Source organism: Dreissena polymorpha, chromosome 8, assembly GCF_020536995.1.
Source record: "Dreissena polymorpha isolate Duluth1 chromosome 8, UMN_Dpol_1.0, whole genome shotgun sequence".
Classification (NCBI taxonomy): Eukaryota; Metazoa; Mollusca; class Bivalvia; order Myida; family Dreissenidae; genus Dreissena; species Dreissena polymorpha.
Genome location: NC_068362.1, coordinates 18,818,634 through 18,837,670, shown reverse-complemented (window position 1 = coordinate 18,837,670; position 19,037 = coordinate 18,818,634). Strand labels below are relative to the sequence as shown.

General features: G+C 34.1%; 1 protein-coding gene and 1 long non-coding RNA gene across 13 annotated transcripts in view; both read right to left on the bottom strand.

Annotated features, from left to right (window-relative positions):
• Positions 1–19,037, bottom strand: part of LOC127842628 (stromal interaction molecule 2-like) — a 122,441-nt gene that overhangs the window by 8,184 nt on the left and 95,220 nt on the right. For 4 of the 12 annotated variants that reach the window (XM_052372234.1, XM_052372235.1, XM_052372236.1 and 1 more), the window contains one exon: positions 1,056–7,450. In XM_052372234.1, coding sequence (XP_052228194.1) covers positions 7,075–7,450 — 376 coding nt within the window. In that variant the 3' untranslated portion in view covers positions 1,056–7,074. Of the gene's footprint in view, positions 1–1,055; positions 7,451–10,491; positions 10,517–18,636; positions 18,660–19,037 lie in introns of those variants that run through there. The other 8 variants (XM_052372239.1, XM_052372242.1, XM_052372241.1 and 5 more) reach the window with 6 other exon arrangements.
• LOC127842648 (uncharacterized) lies at positions 11,881–15,040 on the bottom strand. The gene is made up of 3 exons (XR_008031803.1): positions 14,652–15,040; positions 13,985–14,095; positions 11,881–13,424 (listed from the first exon to the last, which is right to left on the bottom strand). It is a non-coding gene; the product is annotated as an uncharacterized LOC127842648 (long non-coding RNA).

Below are 19,037 nucleotides of genomic sequence, written 5' to 3'. Positions count from 1 at the left end.
TGAAAAATTGCGCTGCCTCAATGCAGCCATGATTTTCAATGGACCCTTACTATATCTTACTCAATAGAGAAATTAGAACAAAATATTCTAAGCAAGTGTAATGAAGATTGCAAAAACAAACGTGACACATATTTTTCACAAGCTTTTTTTACAATTGGACATAGTGACCTAGGTTTTGAACCCACATGACCCAGTTTTTAAACTTGGCCCTGACATTATGGGGGCAAATGTTCTGAAAATGTTTCATGAAGCTCAGACAATAATGTAGCCCAAAAGATGTATAAAGGGTATTCAATTTACCTACTGACCTAGTATTTGACCAAAATTGACCCAGTATCTAAGACAAAAATAATTGAATAGAAATATCAAACTGTAGGATGTTTGAAACCTTAATTGAATGAATCATATTCTGAATCAGTGCAACTCTAAGTTTTAGGAAAGCAGCAATAATAGGTAGAGTTTAATCTTTCATGGACATCAGCATGCTGCAAACAGAAATAAGGACACAATTATGCTGTACCATTTGAGTCAAAATGACAAGTACGTCAATAGCTAAAAATAGAAATCACCGCGTTGACAAAATTGTAACCGTATATGTTGGTGTATATGTACTTTTGACCCGAAGGGTACGTCATACACAAATATACTAATGCACAAACAACAATACAGGAAATTTCCATAACAACCTGCCTGAGTTGCTCTTCCATCGCCCCACAAATTAATACATGTATCTATTAATAATTTGAAAACATAATTACCTAATATATATTTTATGAGGATTGCCATTCATAAGATCTACATCATTCTCTGTCAGTATTTTATCCGAAAATTATTAATCTTTAAATCACTAAGGTGCCAATAGAAACATCTTATGTAGGTCAAGGACACATTTTATGTAATCAACTATTCTTACACATTTTGGACTTTGCAAGAAGACAAGTTTCCACATTAAACCCATGATTTTGAAATCGTTTATAAAACAAATCAATACAAATTATCCAGTGCTTTGATCTCAGAAATGATAAGTGTAATTAACAACATAACTCACATGCACAAACATTTCCATAAAGATTTTTATTAAATCACTATGAAGTATGCATTACAAAAACAATGTAAACATGAATGTGTTCAATTTGTTTGACTCATCACAGTAGTAGGATGATTAATTAACATGAACATGAAGACAAATACACACAGCTTTTCATGCTTCCATTCAGTCTGACATGCTCATGATTCAACAACAAAATAATGGAGTCACACTGTGGGAAATGGGGAATTAATGTGTGTGTGTCAAGTGTCATCACAGATTAGCCCGTGCAGTCTGCACAGGCTAATCAGGCACAACACGTTGGGCATCATCTAGTTATCGATAAGAGGAAATAATTTCCTTCAAACAAACAAAAACACAATAAAAGAGGAAAGCGTCCTCCCTGATTAGTCTGTTCAAACTGCACAGGCTTATCTGGTACGACACTGTACACATGCATTAAACCCCATTATCCCAGAGCGAAGCTCACTTGTAATCCAAGAGTTATATGGCGATTCAAGAATTGTATCAAATATGCGCTGAAATATTAAGTCTGAAAACAAAAAAAAGATTAACAAATATCCTGTTTGATTTAATTGACAAGTGAAGCTAAATTAAAAACAACCCAATTTAACAATACTTATTATAAATGCAACAAATGCAATTACAAAAGAAGCAACAGTCATCACTTCCAAATATTCGTTTATATTGAACAATTATATAGAATATGAAATTTTACTAAATTAAATAAAGTTCATATTGGGTTTGATTTTATTACACAATTTGTAAGTGGAATGTATGAACATATAGGTCAACAATTATATTATTATGATTTTGTCTGAATTTGTAAAACAAATAATAGATTTATCTTTGTATAATTACCTAAATCCCAAGGCAAAAAGTAGTTTAAATTCACAATAGAATCACATAGGAATCACAACAAGTTTACAATCATGGTTGTTTAAATGCAAAAAAAAGCAGCTCATTGCAAGTCTGACATGACTGATACACCGGGAACATGGTACATGTACTATCAGAACTCTGTATACAAATATTATTGAGTTTACTTTTGATGAAACAACCAAAATATGCATTTTATGATTGTATGACAGATACATATTTTCGACATTTTACAAAGCTGTGACAGCATGACACTGCACAGGACAACAAAATATAATGATATTAACAGCATGGGACAAATGGAATAAATACATTAAATTGCACCCTGACCTACATACACTTATTCCCAAACAGGATGATAGAAATAATTTAATGGTACCCATGAAATGAGCCTTGTTATGAAAAAGCTGGGCTAAAGGCAAAGGTTAATCAGGGACTCTTTCTGCTTTTATGGAATTTATGGAAATCTCTTCTAAACAAAAATCCAGTTTAGACTGAAAGTGTCGTCCCTGATAAGCCATTGCAGACTTTACAGGCTTATCTAGGACAACACTTTCTGCACAAGAGACTTCCTTCAATGAAAAATTGAACACACACAAGCGGAAAGTGTCGTCCCAGACTGCAAAGGCTAATCAAGGATGACACTATGCACGCGCATTAAGCCCAGTTTTCCCACAACCAGGCTCATATAATGCTATGGTTTTGAAGGAAAAGACTCCAAGAGGTGTCCTTGTACAAAAATATACTTGTAACTGTGCAATAACAAATATAACAAAACATATATGAAAACAAAAGCATACAAACATTCCAACTCCTATATCAACAAGACTAAAACAAATTAACTATTAAAGCAGTATGAAAATATCAACATTTTTCACAATTGTTGTTCTTATTTATTTATTTTTTAAATATGTATGCATAGTTGTACATATTTAAATACCGAGTACACAGGAATCAGAATCCTCAAAGACGCCTAATATTCATACAATTTACTCATTTATTGTGTACAGTCAGAGTTGTTTTGGACGTAACAACTGACCCATGATAGTATCAATCTTTTACTGTATGAGTAACATGGAAATTTAAACTCATTAATATCATTGCTGATAATTTGAAGTCATATTATGCCAGCAAGCACAAGTAAGTATCGGTATTTGATTAAATGGCAACCAAACATGCTCACATGAAACTGTAGACACTAAAACATAATCACATGTGTATGAAACAATCACACACTAACAATATTAACATTAAAATAAGCCCTTTTAATAATTATACCTCTTGTTTCATTCTTAATTATTTTTAAAGCAGGCTCAGAATAACAAAATTTACATTCAACTTAAAAATGGACTCAACTGTGAAACTGTCTGCTTAGAATTTTAATATCAATAACTAATACATGTGTAATATGTTTAGTTAATATATAATGTTCAAAGGCAGTAAAACTTTTCAGAGCGTCTAAATCGGATTCAATAATACAAATGTGAACATTACAAAAAGCAAATTCCTAAAACTAAGTTGTGACACTAAGTTAATATTAAAACTTTGCACAAATGAAAAATGTCTACACAACACAAATTGTCTGAGCAGAATTTAAACAAGAGGGCCAAGATGGCCCTAGTTCGCTCACCTGAGAGGAGTCGGTTCATTCAATCTTTACCAAATGTCAAACTTGACCTAGATATTGTCCAGACAAACTTATTGGTCAAGTTTCATCATTATTTCATCTGCGAGTCATGATCAATGTACCTATGAAGTTTCATGATCCTAGGCGTAAGCATTTTTGAGTTATCATCCAGAAACCATTTTTCTAAGCTGAGTCACCATGACCTTGACAGCCATTGTGTGAATACGTTTTTTGGCACTGTGACCTTGACCTTTGACCTAGTGACCTGATAATCAATAAGGGTTATCTGCGAGTCATGATCAGTATACCTATGAAGTTTCATGAACCTAGGCATAAGCGTTCTTGAGTTATCATCTAGAAACCATTTTACTATTTCAGGTCACCGTGACCTTGACCTTTGACCTAGTGACCTGAAAATCAATAGGGGTTATCTGCGAGTCATGATCATTGTACCTATGAAGTTTCATGATCCTAGGCATAAGCGTTCTTGAGTTATCATCCAGAAACCATTTTACTATTTCAGGTCATCGTGACCTTGACCTTTGACCTAGTGACCTGAAAATCAATAGGGGTCAATCTGAGTCATGATCAATGTACCTATGAAAATTCATGATCCTAGGCATGTTCGTTCTTGAGTTATCATCTGGAAACCATTTAACTATTTTGGGTCACCGTGACATTGACCTTTGACCTAGTGACCTGAAAATCAATAGGGGTCATCTACGAGTCATGATCAATGTACCTATGAAGTTTCATGATCCTAGGCCTTAGCTTTCTTGAGTTATTATCCGGAAACCATTTTACTATTTCGGGTCATCGTGACCTTGACCTTTGACCAAGTGACCTGAAAATCAATAGGGGTTATCTGCAAGTCATGATCAATCTATGTATGAAGTTTCATGATCCTAGGCATAAGCGTTCTTGAGTTATCATCCGGAAACCATTTTACTGCTTTGGGTCACCGTGACCTTGATCTTTGACCTAGTGACCTGAAAATCAATAGGGGTCATCTGCGAGTCATGATCAACGTATCTATGAAATTTCATGATCCTAGGCATAAGAGTTCTTGAGTTATCATCCGGAAACCATTTTACTATTTCGGGTCATCGTGACCTTGACCTTTGACCTAGTGACCTGAAAATCAATAGAAGTCATCTGCTAGTCATGATCAATGTAGCTATGAAGTTTCATGATCCTTGGCATAAGCCCTCTTGAGTTATCATCTGGAAACCATCTGGTGGACGAACGGACCGACATGAGCAAAACAATATGGCCCCTCTTCTTCGAAAGGGGGGGGGGCATAATGAGAAAACTGCCCCCCCTTCCAGCAGCCATGTTATTCAACTGACCGGAACCATTTTTGAACTAAACTCTCATATCAAGGAAACAATTGTTCTGAGCAAATTTCATAAAAATTGAGCCAAAAATGTGACTTCTACTGTGTTCACATGTTTTCACAATATACATATAGCGAAAAATGCCCCGCCCACTGGCGGCCATGTTTTTTCACCGATCCGGACCATTTTCAAACTCGTCCCAGATATCAATAAAACCAATGTTTTGACCAACTTTCATGATGATTGGGCAAAAATTGTGTCGTCTAGAGTGTTTACAAGGTTTCACTATAGCCAAATAGGGAAAACTGCCACTATATACATATAGAGAAAAATGCCCCGCCCACTGGCGGCCATGTTTTTTCACCGATCTCAACCATTTTCGAACTCGTCCGAGACATCAATTGAACCAATGTTTTGACCAACTTTCATGATGATTGGGCAAAAATTGTGACTTCAAGAGTGTTTACAAGGTTTCTCTATAGCCAAATAAGGAAAACTGCCCCGCCCACTGGCGACCATGTTTTTCAACGGACCAACTTTCATGATGATTGGGCAAAAATTGTGACTTCAAGAGTGTTTACAAGGTTTCTCTATAGCCAAATAAGGAAAACTGCCCCGCCCACTGGCGGCCATGTTTTTCAACGGATCGGAACCATTTTTGAACTCAACCAAGATATCATTAAGAGAAACATTTTTACAAATTTACATGAAGATTGGGCATGAAATGTGACTTCTACAGTGTTTACAAGGTTTTTCTTTTTTTTGACCTAGTGACCTAGTTTTTGACCCGGCACAACCCAGTTTCAAACTCGGCCGAGATTTCATTGGGACAAAGCTTCTGACCAAGTTTCATGAAGATCGGACAAGAAATGTGGCCTCTAAAGTGTTTACGAGCAAATGTTAACGGACAGACGGACGCACGGACGGACGGACAAAGACCGGTCACAAAAGCTCACCTGAGCAATCAGGTGAGCTAAAAAGGCACTATCAAAACAAGGGCTGGAAATTGCGCAAAGCACTCTTTATGTTTTTAATTTAATTGCAGCGATAATAATATAAGTATTAGCTTATCCCACTTAAATTCAGATAATCTCAACACCATTGTGTTATTTGGAAGTAATTTTCTTGTGCAAAATACAAACAAATTTGAAAACAAGAAGGCCAAAGGCCCTATCGCGCTCACCTGAGACCCAAAGGTACAGAACTGCATTGAGCAGGTAGTGTATGGCAGGCATTCACTGTGGCCCTGTGAATAATCTGAACCACTATTTTCTAATGTTGACCATGGACAAGAGACTAGAGGTGATCACAAAAGCTCACCATGAACACAACATGGTCAGGTGAGCCAACAAGATATTTTTAGATAAAACTCACATTTCATGAAGTTAATGTATGTTGAGAGGAGTTGGTTTTAATTAATAAAATATTATCTGCATTGCACAAAATGTGGCTGTCTACACATCATGCAAAAACCTATGTTTGAGTGACAGCTCTGTAAACAGGAGGAAAGAAATCACAGATATCAGCATGTGTTATATTTGCATAATGGAAACTTTTAAACATGCCTAAATGCTGTGTTCATTGAAAGCCAACAGCATCAGTAAAGGCAATACAATAATATAATAAATATGAGCCGTGCTCTGATGAAACAGCAAGTGTCGCCCCAGATAAGCCTGTGCAATCATAACATTTAGAAAAAGACCTCCTTCAAACAAGATGCTTCATAAAGGAGATAGTTATGTCCGTAATTGGCCTGCTCAGACTTCACAGGCTACTATGGGACACCACAATTAAGGTACAGGGATTACCACTGTTCTTCAGAGCTGGGCTCATATACTCGAACATTTAAAGCAGAGTCCAGCCAGTATGGATGAATTGAAATGCACTTGAAAACAAGTCCATCAGACCCATACTCAAAAATACATCATGTAATTGCTTTGATTTATCTTCAAAAATGTCAAAACAATCGATCAATAAGATACAGTTTCAAATTTAATTGCATGTTGCGGAGCAACAGATACTAAGAAATGTAACAAACATTCACATTTACAATAATTACTAAAACAACTTAAGATCATGCATATATAAAAGCATGGATACAAACTCGCAAAACGTAAACATCTGGAATTTATATGAGCTCGATGTTTTCAGATTTCATTTCTATTAATGCGTATAAGCTAGTTTTAGTCAGTCTTTCTCATAAATTTAGGAATAAACTTCATTTTCTTTTTGTCCTTTTTCTTTCCCTCACTATCAAGGGATTCCGTACCAGACAAGCTATCTTCATCCTGACTCAAGTTCCCTACTCCCCCTATGTTACTGACTTGTTTCGGCAAGATTCGCTTCGCTAAACAACCCTCAGAATCTGTGCGTTTCATTAAGGCGTTCTCATGCTTCATTGATGTTGGAGTGCCAGACACAGTCGCCTCTCCTAGTCTTGGCAGCCTGGCGGTTTGTGATAATGGCTGGGTAGAATTATGTACGAAGGATTTCGATCGTGGGAACCCTTCCAACAGTGCGCCTTTCGGGGAGTCAGGGCTGTCTGGTGAGGATGTAGGGCTGAAATACGCACATGGTACACTGTCTACATTGGGTCATGCAACATACAAAATTGCATGCAACTTGGTATGGCTAACATCATTTTGCTACAGTGCCCTCTCTAATAGAAAGTCATGTCAATAATTATTAATATTTTTTTACAATGATAACACATTTATTTTTCGTGGTTAAAAATCATGCAACAAAAGTGCATCTGAAGAGCCAACAACCTGCATCATGCAAAAATGGGTCTTATGCCATATTAGGCCAGCAAAGGTCCAGACCAAACAGCACATTTACCCATGGAAAAATTGAGCATAGCCACAACATCTTTGCCTACCATGTGAAAACATGGTTGACAATGATAAAATATTGTCAAAATTGAATATGCCATGTTTTTTTAATTTTCTGGCCACTTATTTAAGAATAGTCAAAACTTGGGATCGCAATGAATATTGAAATATTTCAGTTATAAAAACAATTTTAATACTTTTTTTAGCTATCTGACTACCTCTTTCTGTATTTGTTTGTGATCATGTTTTATATAAGTGTAATATGGGCATAAATTTTAATTATTAGATCTACTATCAACACTCCATGGTGCCTATGGATCTCAAGTACACTGAATATGTTTCACGGAGACGGGTGATGCTCCCCAAAGGTTTTTTTTGTCACAATATTGCACTATATATTCAGATAAAAGGAAAGGTCTTGAGGGGCATAACTTTGGACAAAATAAAATGATGGATGGTTTATATGCTCCCCCCAAAATAAATTTTTGGGGAGCATAAAAATTGATCTTTCACCCTACTGTTGTGTTTATGTGAAAGAGTCAACCATGGTCAATTATCAAGCACATACATGTACAACTTTGCATGGTTTCTCAAAATGCTTTTAACAGCTTTTTTCATAATAAAATATTATATTGTTTTCGATCTTCTTCACATATATTGAATATCGAATGATAATGTAACAAATTTAATACTTTATTACTTAAATAACCAAATATTCAAATAATCATTTTGCTATTTGTTGCCATCCATACTCATAAAATATCTAACATACACACCTTTAGTTATTACATAATGGTTTTTGTCTTACTATTTATCCAAATAATACAATATTTGGTGAGTTGGCAATGGAAAACTGTGGTGCATTTAAGAAAACATGGTATTTTATGGTATTATATGGATATATAATCATGAACAATCATGGTAGGCCAGGGAAAATCATGGTACAATCTGGGTATGAAGGAGTGTTATTTCCGTAGTAAACATCAAAATAGCAGGAATCCTTAACGCTGGTTAATATGGCTGTAAAATAACTAAAGAAACTTTATTATTCCTTGTCAGGCAATAAACCTTTTCATAAAATGAATGTAGTTAAGCAAACTCAATGTTATTGCATATGATATTTGTTGTTAGTTGTGAACTCTATTTTATTGCTCTCAAGAGAAATAACAGAATTTCTTTTCTTTTACAGCATCAACAAATGACAAGAAAGTTATAAAGTAAACAAGAGATGTGTTTGTCAGAAACACAATGCCCCCTATTGCGCCGCTTTGAAGACATATATTTGACCTTTGACCGTGAAGGATGATATTGACCTTGACCTTTCACCACTCAAAATGTGCAGCTCCATGAGATACACATGCATGCCAAATATCAAGTTGTTATCTTCAATATTGCAAAAGTTATCGCACAACTTTAACCAAAGTTAAAGTTTTGGGACAGAATGACAGAGTGACAGACAGACAGGCCAAAAACAATATGCCCCCGATCATTTGATCCAGGGGCATAATAAAAATATAAATTGCAACTCCTAAAGAGTAAAAAGTTAACACAAATGTGACAGAATCTTTTTAAGGTGCGACAGCTGTGGTACACCATTCACATTCTCTTCTTACACAATGACTTTCTTTTCTTTCTTTGCGTAGATCATTTTGTCATGGCATTCTTGAAACCCAAAATCAAAGTTTAAGAATAATTTATCAAAGTATTAAGGATTCTCAGAATTTCGGGCCCTCAATATTTTTCCTCACTTATATTTTCTGAACAATTGATATGCAAATTTAACTCTAATGAATACAAATATTTGTCAAGCAAGACTTATTTTGGCATTAATTAAATAAATAAATTATAAATGCAATTTTGATAGTAAATAAGATGTCACAGGTTGACTCGAGAAACTATTAGCAAACATGTATGTTATCTCTCCTTAGAAAACATACAAATCTATTGTCATTAGTAAATTTTAAAAGTATTTAAAACCAAGAAGGTCATAGTTGCCCTCAGGTGCCCCCTGAGTTCACGAACATTAATGGTTGAATACTTGACCTGATAGATGGTACAAATTTAGTAAAAACAACAGGACAGACCAAAATAAACATGATATATGTCTATTGGACGAGGAAGCCATCATATTCCACTTTTGTCTCTCAACTCGACTAAGGTCAAACACAAGCTGCTAATTAAGGAAAAATTTGTCTTTTGACCCCTTAATATATACCTTTGAAGATATAAATACAGGTGGCACTGCATGATATGAGTCTCTTCATGTAGTCAGATTTCATAAGTTGTCTTAAATTTAAATGAGGAATAAAACAGTTAAAGCCTGGACAAGCTGTTTTGTAGCCTAACATAACCTTGACCTCTGTCGTGAGGGTTACATGTTTTACATATTAACCCTTGACCTTTCAGATGTAAATTGAAAATGGCTTTGTGCAAACAGCATAAAACCAGAACAGCCTGCGAGTAACTCGCAGTCTGTTCAGGTTTTATGCTGTTTGCTGCTCATCAGTATCTAAAGGTTGGAAATGAAGTCTTTAAAACTTGCATCTAGTAAGGAAGTTCTTTAATTAAATTTGATTTTCTAATGGCCTACAAATGCGTTAAAATACATATCTAAGTGATGAAGGGTTAAAAGCTGTGTCCCCATCATCTTCATTTATCGTAATTTATCTTAAAGAAGCATCATGAATAACAAACTATCAGTCTTAATAAACTTTTTAATATTTTACATACGACCTTGATCCTGAACATAAGGTGATCACAATAACTCACCTTGGGCACTTAAAGCTGAAGAGAGCTTAGAAAACAGAAGAAGAAAAATTCAAACGTTAATCAAGAAAAGATTTAAGATCCCATAACCATGCTGCTGTTGAGAATTTTAGTTCTTGCATATAAACTTATGAAACATATCTTATTATTTTATTGTTTACACAACTTTCCTGAAGTGCTTACAAGAAGGAATAAAATTTAGTACATCATTGTGTAAATAAAAGCAATCCCGACTGAATATTTTTCAACTTAGCAATGATATTCAGAATAACCTAGTGTTTCTATACAGAATAGTTCAAATCTATAACCATATAACTAAATATGTGAAAATCCGATTCATTATCTACTTGTATTGGAACAACATATGTATGTTAACATGATGCGTAAACAGACCTAAAGCTGAGCAATATGTTTTTATACTTTGAAAAAATTAATACTGCCAGTCATTTCTGTAAGGTTTCTGTCTCATTAGGATTGTCTTATATATTCACAATGTTAAACAGTGGTTCTCGTTTTTCGGTGCCATTTGCATTTTTGCATGTCGCCGTTTTCATTCTCTGAATTACACATTAAAACAAAAGGTGTATGTATTTTTATGCATATGTCATATGGTAAACCTCATATGTAAGCCGTTTTACGATGCTAAAACACAAAATCATGTCGCAGTATGCCTCAGAATATGCGAAAATTACCGAATTTTGGATGTCGCCGGCATGGGTCTTCACTTATAGAAGTTATTTATACTGAATTGTCTATACCCTATCTCACTTAGTTTGTACCAAACATTTGTGACAATATCGAACCTAAGTTTTCAAAAGGTTTTCCTTGAATCCCGGGTGTACTTTGTCCAGGGTTTTCCATGGAAATCCATGGAAAATATGAGGCTGGAGTATTCGGACTAATTTCCAGCCTTTTCCAGCGTCAATATTTTAAAAAAAGGGTGGAAAATTGTCCATGGTATGTGGAAATAGCCTGGAATAGTTTCCATGGTTTTCCAGGCTCCCTGGAATAATTACCATGGAACAATTTCCAGGGTTTTCCAGCCAGCATGGAAAAAATACCGTCCGAATACTCCATGTAATCTGGAAAACCATGGAAAACCATGGATTTATTTCCAGGGTTTTCCAGATTACATGGAGTATTCGGACGGTATTTTTTCCATGCTGGCTGGAAAACCCTGGAAAATGTTCCAGGGTTTTTCCATGTTCAATATTCCATGGATGCCTGGTATAACATGGAAAATTGTCCAGCGTTTACCATGGTCACTGAATAGAAAAAGAAATTTCTGGTCTAAAAACAATATTCATGTATTAAATGAATACAATACTCACAGCTTAAGTAAATCATAATTTAAGGTTAGATTAAAACAAAACAAAAAATCAACATAATGCCTTAGTTTCTTCGATGTATTATTTTGTTCACAATTCATCAAAATATAACATCAGATTACAAATTGTGTTACATTTATTTAACAAATTATTCAGATCAAACAAGTGTTGTTTAATACATGCTTACAAAGCCTCTAGGTCCATAATCATAAATCAGGCCCTTACATAACAGAACAAGCGCTCCTTTAAAAGTTAAAAAGTATAATGCAACCTTCACAACATGTATTCAAAGTAACAAAATACAAGCAAGTCAAGTAATATACAGTAACAATTCACGAACCCTGTACAAACGATATACAAGAAACAAAATGAAAAATTTAAGTTATTTTTAGCTGCTTCATGTATGTCACAATATATGTAGCTGAACATGAGCACAAGGATAATATTTTTATGTCCCCCACTATAGTAGTGGGGGACATATTGTTTTTGCCCTGTCTGTTGGTTAGTCTGTTGGTTGGTTGGTCTGTTGGTTGGTTGGTTGGTTTGCACCAACTTTAACATTTTGAAATAACTTTTGCTATATTGAAGATAGCAACTTGATATTTGGCATGCATGTGTATCTCATGGAGCTGCACATTTTGAGTGGTGAAAGGTCAAGGTCATCCTTCAAGGTCAGAGGTCAAATATATGTGGCCAAAATCGCTCATTTTATGAATACTTTTGCAATATTGAAGATAGCAACTTGATATTTGGCTTGCATGTGTATCTCATGGAGCTGCACATTTTGAGTGGTGAAAGGTCAAGGTCATACTTCAAGGTCAGAGGTCAAATATATGTGGCCCAAATCGCTTATTTTATGAATACTTTTGCAATATTAAAGATAGCAACTTGATATTTGGCATGCATGTGTAACTTATAGAGCTGCACATTTTGAGTGGTGAAAGGTCAAGGTCATCCTTCAAGGTCAGAGGTCAAATATATGTGGCCCAAATCGCTAATTTTATGAAAACTTTTGCAATATTGAAGATAGCAACTTGATATTTGGCATGCATGTGTAACTTATGGAGCTGCACATTTTGAGTGGTGAAAGGTCAAGGTCAAGGTCATCCTTCCAAGTCAAATATATGGGTCAAAATTGCTCATGTAATGCAACTTCTGCAATATTGAAGCTAGCAATTTTATATTTGACATGCATGTGTATCTCATGGAGCTGCACATTTTGAGTAGTGAAGGGTCAAGGTCAAGGTCATCCTTCAAGGTCAAACGTCATATAGGGGGACATTGTGTTTCACAAACACATCTTGTTCTCAGCTACTTTCACTTTAATGCAATTTAGGTGCTTAATTTCATTAAAATACTTTTATATAATTTTATTGTTCAAAGAAATTCAGAACATAATAGATGTACATGTATTACTTTCCAAGTGACAATTTAAAATATAATTGCAAATCTAAAACTTGTGTAGGCAGCTTAGTAAATTATAAGTACCCAGGTGGGATAAAATTACAGTTTTTAAAAACTTTTTTGTTAATTAGCTGGGCTTCAGTAGGTCGTGGATCTTTTATAGAACTTGTACTGCTGTTATACTGTAGGGCTCCTGCATGATCTCTGAAAGAAAAACAAAGCAAACAATATTACAAGAAAGTCATAAGTTTTTTACATTCATCTGTAAAAGTAAATGTGCAGCAATCATATGATTGAATATCTATACTTTAATGCTCATTCATATTTTTATCTATTTTAGATATTTCATATCACTGCTCAATTCTGTACATCTGGCTTTTTGTATTCGAGCGAACATTTACGATCCTAAGTAGTTTGCAAGCGGGCTTTAATCTACTTGCAAACAGGAAAACTGAGACTTTAAAGTGAATAAATTGGTGATTTAACTTATATTTTTATAATGACTCTCTTTTATTTTGAAATTTATATTGTTGTTTTCTTAAATGCCCCAAAACGGGGTACACTAGCATGTTTCTGGAAACTCAAACATATATAGGAATTTTATATTCAGATATTGCTATATGAAAGTTATGCTAATTTGCTAATTCATATAAAAATAACCTGTAATTGAAACTAGACCAAAATATTGGATACCAAAAAGACAAATACTTTCAGGTGGTTAACACTAAATTACTTATATGAGCCCGGGGCATAACAATATTTACCATGAATTTGTGGCCATGTTAGTCCTCTTGGTAAATGCGCCAAAAGAGCCGCTTTGCTGTCTTGGGTTATTTCCCTGCCAAACTCTGCAGTATCTTCCATCAACTGGTCAGCTACAGTTAAAGCACATAATGAAAATGTATATAGAAAAGAATTCAAGTATTGTTTTAAATATTTAGTAAAATGGTCTTTTAATAATAACTTACAATGAAGTTAATACATCACAAAGCATAGCATAACAAAATTTGTTGGTATGATTAGTACAAATTTATTATTGCTATAATTAGAAAGATGTGTAATTCTATTGGTATGAAAATGCACAGTGAAACCTAAAAAACAATGCTATTGGTTTAATTAATTTATTTATAAACATTAACAGCATTAATGAGCATTGAGTTCTTATCATGCACAGCACATAACTCCCTTAGCCTCAGTTCCCTAGCCATGCATTATAAACTTCCGATACTACATTCAAGCTTATTAATATCTCCACATAGGACTTCCTTTATCAAGCTGCAAACTGCACTTAGTGAAAATGTGTGTGACAGCTGCTTTTAAACTTCTATATTTGCCATACTTTTACCTAAAATGTCACATAAAAAAGGTCTACAATGATGACATAAGAAGAATAAATTTAAAGGAATATTTAAAAATAATGAAAAGACAAACCTTCAGTTGTTGTTCTATTCCTAGACAGACTTCTGAAACACTTGTATGCATCACTTTTTAACAACATTTCATGTCACTTTCCAAATGATATCCATACATTATTATTTTAAGAAATTCTTGTTAATGGAAAAACTCATTAACTCTACTGTTTGTGAAATTACATTAACTTCATTTTAACAACAAGTTTAAGCTGCATTTTTTCTTCAATACGCCTTCTCCAGAAATTCAATCTAACAGGTAAACTTTCTGTATTTGAACTCAGCCAATCAGAAAAGGCTGTGATATTTTATAACCAATAGATTAGCCGCAGACACATCTGACTCACACACAGGCTTTTCAGATAGTTTGTTAATTGCAAACCTGGACTGTAGTTAAATATTAAGTGTGTATGCACCTTGAACAGGGTTAAGGAATTTAAACTTGTAGACATTGCTTTGAAAGTTACTACTATTACTTCTACTACTAGTACTACTACTACTACTACTACTTCTGCAAAACTACTACTACTATTACAACAGCCACAACAACAACAACAACTACCTACTACTACTACTACTACTACTACTACTGCTACTACTACTACTACTACTACTGCTACTTCTACTTCTACTACTACTACTACTACTACTACTACTACTACTACTACTACTACTGCTGCTACTACTGCTACTACTACTACTACTACTACTACTTCAACTACTACTACTGCTTCAACTACTACTACTACTGCTACTGCTGCTGCTACTGCTGCTGCTGCTACTACTCCTGCTGCTGCTGCTGCTGCTACTACTACTACTGCTACTGCTGCTGCTGCTACTATTACAACTCCTGCTGCAGCGACTACTACTACTACTGCTGCTGCTGTTGCTGTTACTACTACTACTACTTCTACCACTACTACTGCTGCTACTTCTACTTCTACTACTACTACTACTACTACTACTACTACTACTACTACTACTACTACTACTACTACTACTACTACTAGTACTTCAACTACTACTGCTACTACTACTGCTACTACTACTGATGCTGCTACTGCTACTACTGCTGCTGCTGCTACTTCTACTACTACTACTGCTGCTGCTGCTAATGCTACTTCCTTAACTACTACTTCTACTGCTGCTACTAGTATTGTTATTATTATTTATACTACTATTGCTACCATTACTGCTACTATTCCTGTAAATGCTAAAACAACAACACAATAGTAACTGCTACTGTCACTTAAATTTGCACCAATAGTATAATTATCAGTAGTTTAACTGCTTGTACAACTTATACAACAACCACTTTTACTTCTACTCCTACAACATATTCTACTGCCAGCACCAGCATTACTACTTCTACTACTACTACTACTACTATAACTACTACTATTTCTGCCCAAACTATGCACATTGTTTTATGTTTTATTCATATGTTGTGTAAATTGTTGAACTCTGATTTACTTTGAATAAAATGTGTTGCATTTTTATAAGTTATTTTCTCCTCTTATAAAGTCTAAGTTTTTTCCAGAGTTAGCTGAAAATGTTAGAGTCTTTTCCATGCTTAAAAAATTCTATGTTCTACTTTCCATGCTATCTGGAAATATTTTCCAGGGTTATCCAGCCTAAATCCAGCGTTTTCCATTCCTTTTCCATGCTTTTCCATCCAAGGCTGGAAAATGCTTGGAAAAAAAGTCCACGTTTCATGGACATTTCTAGAACAAAACCCTGGAAAACCCTGGAAACTGTTTCAAATTCCAGGGATTACCATGGAATTCCATGTTATACCATGGATTTCCAGCCTAAGTTCCATGATTACCCTGGACAATGTACACCCGAGATACAAGATAGTTTTTAAGTTTTTTCTACAACATTATTGCTTGTCGCCAAAAAGATGTTAACTTCCGTGATCGCTGTTATAGAATACTGTTTTACACAGATGCACATTATATAAAGCAGTGGTTGACTTTATTTGAAAGTTGTATAACTCGGCTTTTTCAAAGATCGATTCTTTTGATATATATTCATGAAGATATTTATGGTAATGATCACATACAGAATCACGGATAGAGAAGGATAAAAACGAAATTAACCTCCTTGATTGCCGTATACAGAAATTCTAATAAGTTTTCATGTTACTGATAGCATTTTAATTTAATTTTACTCTTATATACAAAACCAGAACCACTTGATTTCTTTAATTGTATTGTTTTCTTATTTAAAGTGCCAAAAACATTGCCATATTTTAACTTCCATGACCGTTAACATCTGTTACAAAATCGGTATAAATCGATTAACCTTAAGTGAGTCGCAGACACTGACAATAGTAACGCTGAGGAATGGAATAAAGTTGATATCGGTGATTATTGTGCAGCTTTGTACGATTCTGAGTGGTACATACGGTTTGTTACGAAAATTGATGACACAGAAAGCAAAACAAAAATCAACTTTATGGACGAAGTTGGGAAGAAAGAAAAATCATTCCGCTGGCCATCAAAACGTGACGAAACTTGGATATCTTAACGAAGATCCCAGAGCCGTACCTTATGGGTCTAGAAAAAGATTCTTTACACCAGGGAGTGATCTACTTGATCTTATTTAGCGAATATATGAACAGAGTACAGAGGTAAAAAATTATTAACTTCCGTTACCAAACATACTGATATCTGAAAGACCATTAACGCATGTAAAGTTTGCAAATATGAACTAGAAGTTTGTCGTCATAAACATGTACAGAATGTTGCTTAAGCATCGAATCTGTGTGTGAATTTATATATAATATGGTGACGTTCGAGTAGATGATCCAATATTCACGAGTTCAAAAAGTTACTAGTTTTTAGGTCTGTTACCACAGTAATTCAGTGACATGTATGTTTATTTAAATATTAACAGCCATTTCTGCAGTGTATGATGACAAATACTTAAATAGTTGTGATAAAATTAGCCTTAGCATGTTTTTTTTTGTTTAAATTTACAACGAAGTTGACATAAAATTAACTTCCGTTACATTTCACATTTCTGAAAAATATATTTTTACTCACACGTGGCGGCGCATAGGTCGGTGTCAATATGTTTCTAACGCTACGCTACATATAAATTAATACTTGTATGGTATAATTTGCAATTAGGAAAATCATTCGTGTGTTTGTATAAAAATGTTTCAGTTAAAACTACATTTCTCTTATTTGTGAGGTTGTCGATACGCTCCCAAAATGCCGCGTATGTGTGCGAATATGTTTCCAGTAAACTTACTAAAACTTTTATTTATATTTAGCTACTAAATAATGTATTTTATTTTATTGTATTCTAAGAAAATAAGGACTGTGTTTGTCATATTTAAAAAGTTGAAGTTACTTTTAACTTCTGTTACTTTTTTACTTTTGTTTGTTTAAGTGTTACACAGCAAATACGTTGGTTTCTAGCGCTTGTCATGCTGTTATGTCAGATACATAATAAATTGCTGGTTCAAAAAAAATATACATAATTATTCTGTTGCTCTTTTCTTTTCTCGCAATGTCAATGTAACTAATGCAAAATGAAGGAATAACTGTAAACAAAAGCTATGCCATCTGAATAGTCAAATATGTCATCAGCTGTTGGTGATTTTTATCATGATTCTATCGTACCATATGTTGGAATGTGTTCATGATATCGTCATTTGCCAGAAATTTCCGATTTATATCTCCAGAACAGAGGGATTGACAATAAAATGATCCAAGTAGAAGTTTAACTTCCTTTACTTGAAAAATACTCTAATTTAATACGATGGTGAATATTTTGAAAACGGTAAATAATTGATTAGAACAAAAAAATGTTCATACTTCTGAATAATTGTTTTTTTGAAAACCGTTTCTAATTGTATGATCTAATGACATTGATTTTTTACTATTTTGCAAGGTCAATGGCACCAAAAAAACGAGAATGGCTGTAAAGTTAATATCTGGTTTTTAGAGTGTTAAAAGCAGATATTACAACCTTGCAATCTATATTCAACTCACTTTTGTCATGTACACTGTTTTAGCTGAATATGTCAAATATATGTGATATTACAGAATACAATAGTACAAAATGAAAAATCTAACAAAGAACATTTTTTAACAAATAACCCATTTTGAATGAAAATCACTACCTTAAAATATAAGAAATTCATTTTTAAATGGTTTAATTTTAAAACAAAAAACATTATATAATACCATTTATAAGCAACATTAAGCAAATAAACATCAATTATAATACTTATCTTAGATAAAACAAATCTGATTTACTTAAACTTGTATTTGTTTGATATTTCAAATAAAAAAATACTCCCCAGTTTGTTTCACTGGGTGTTAAATCTTCATTCCATTACAATCTTGCAAATTTCTTGTTTCCGAATCCAAGTAGCAAACCGTTTATGATA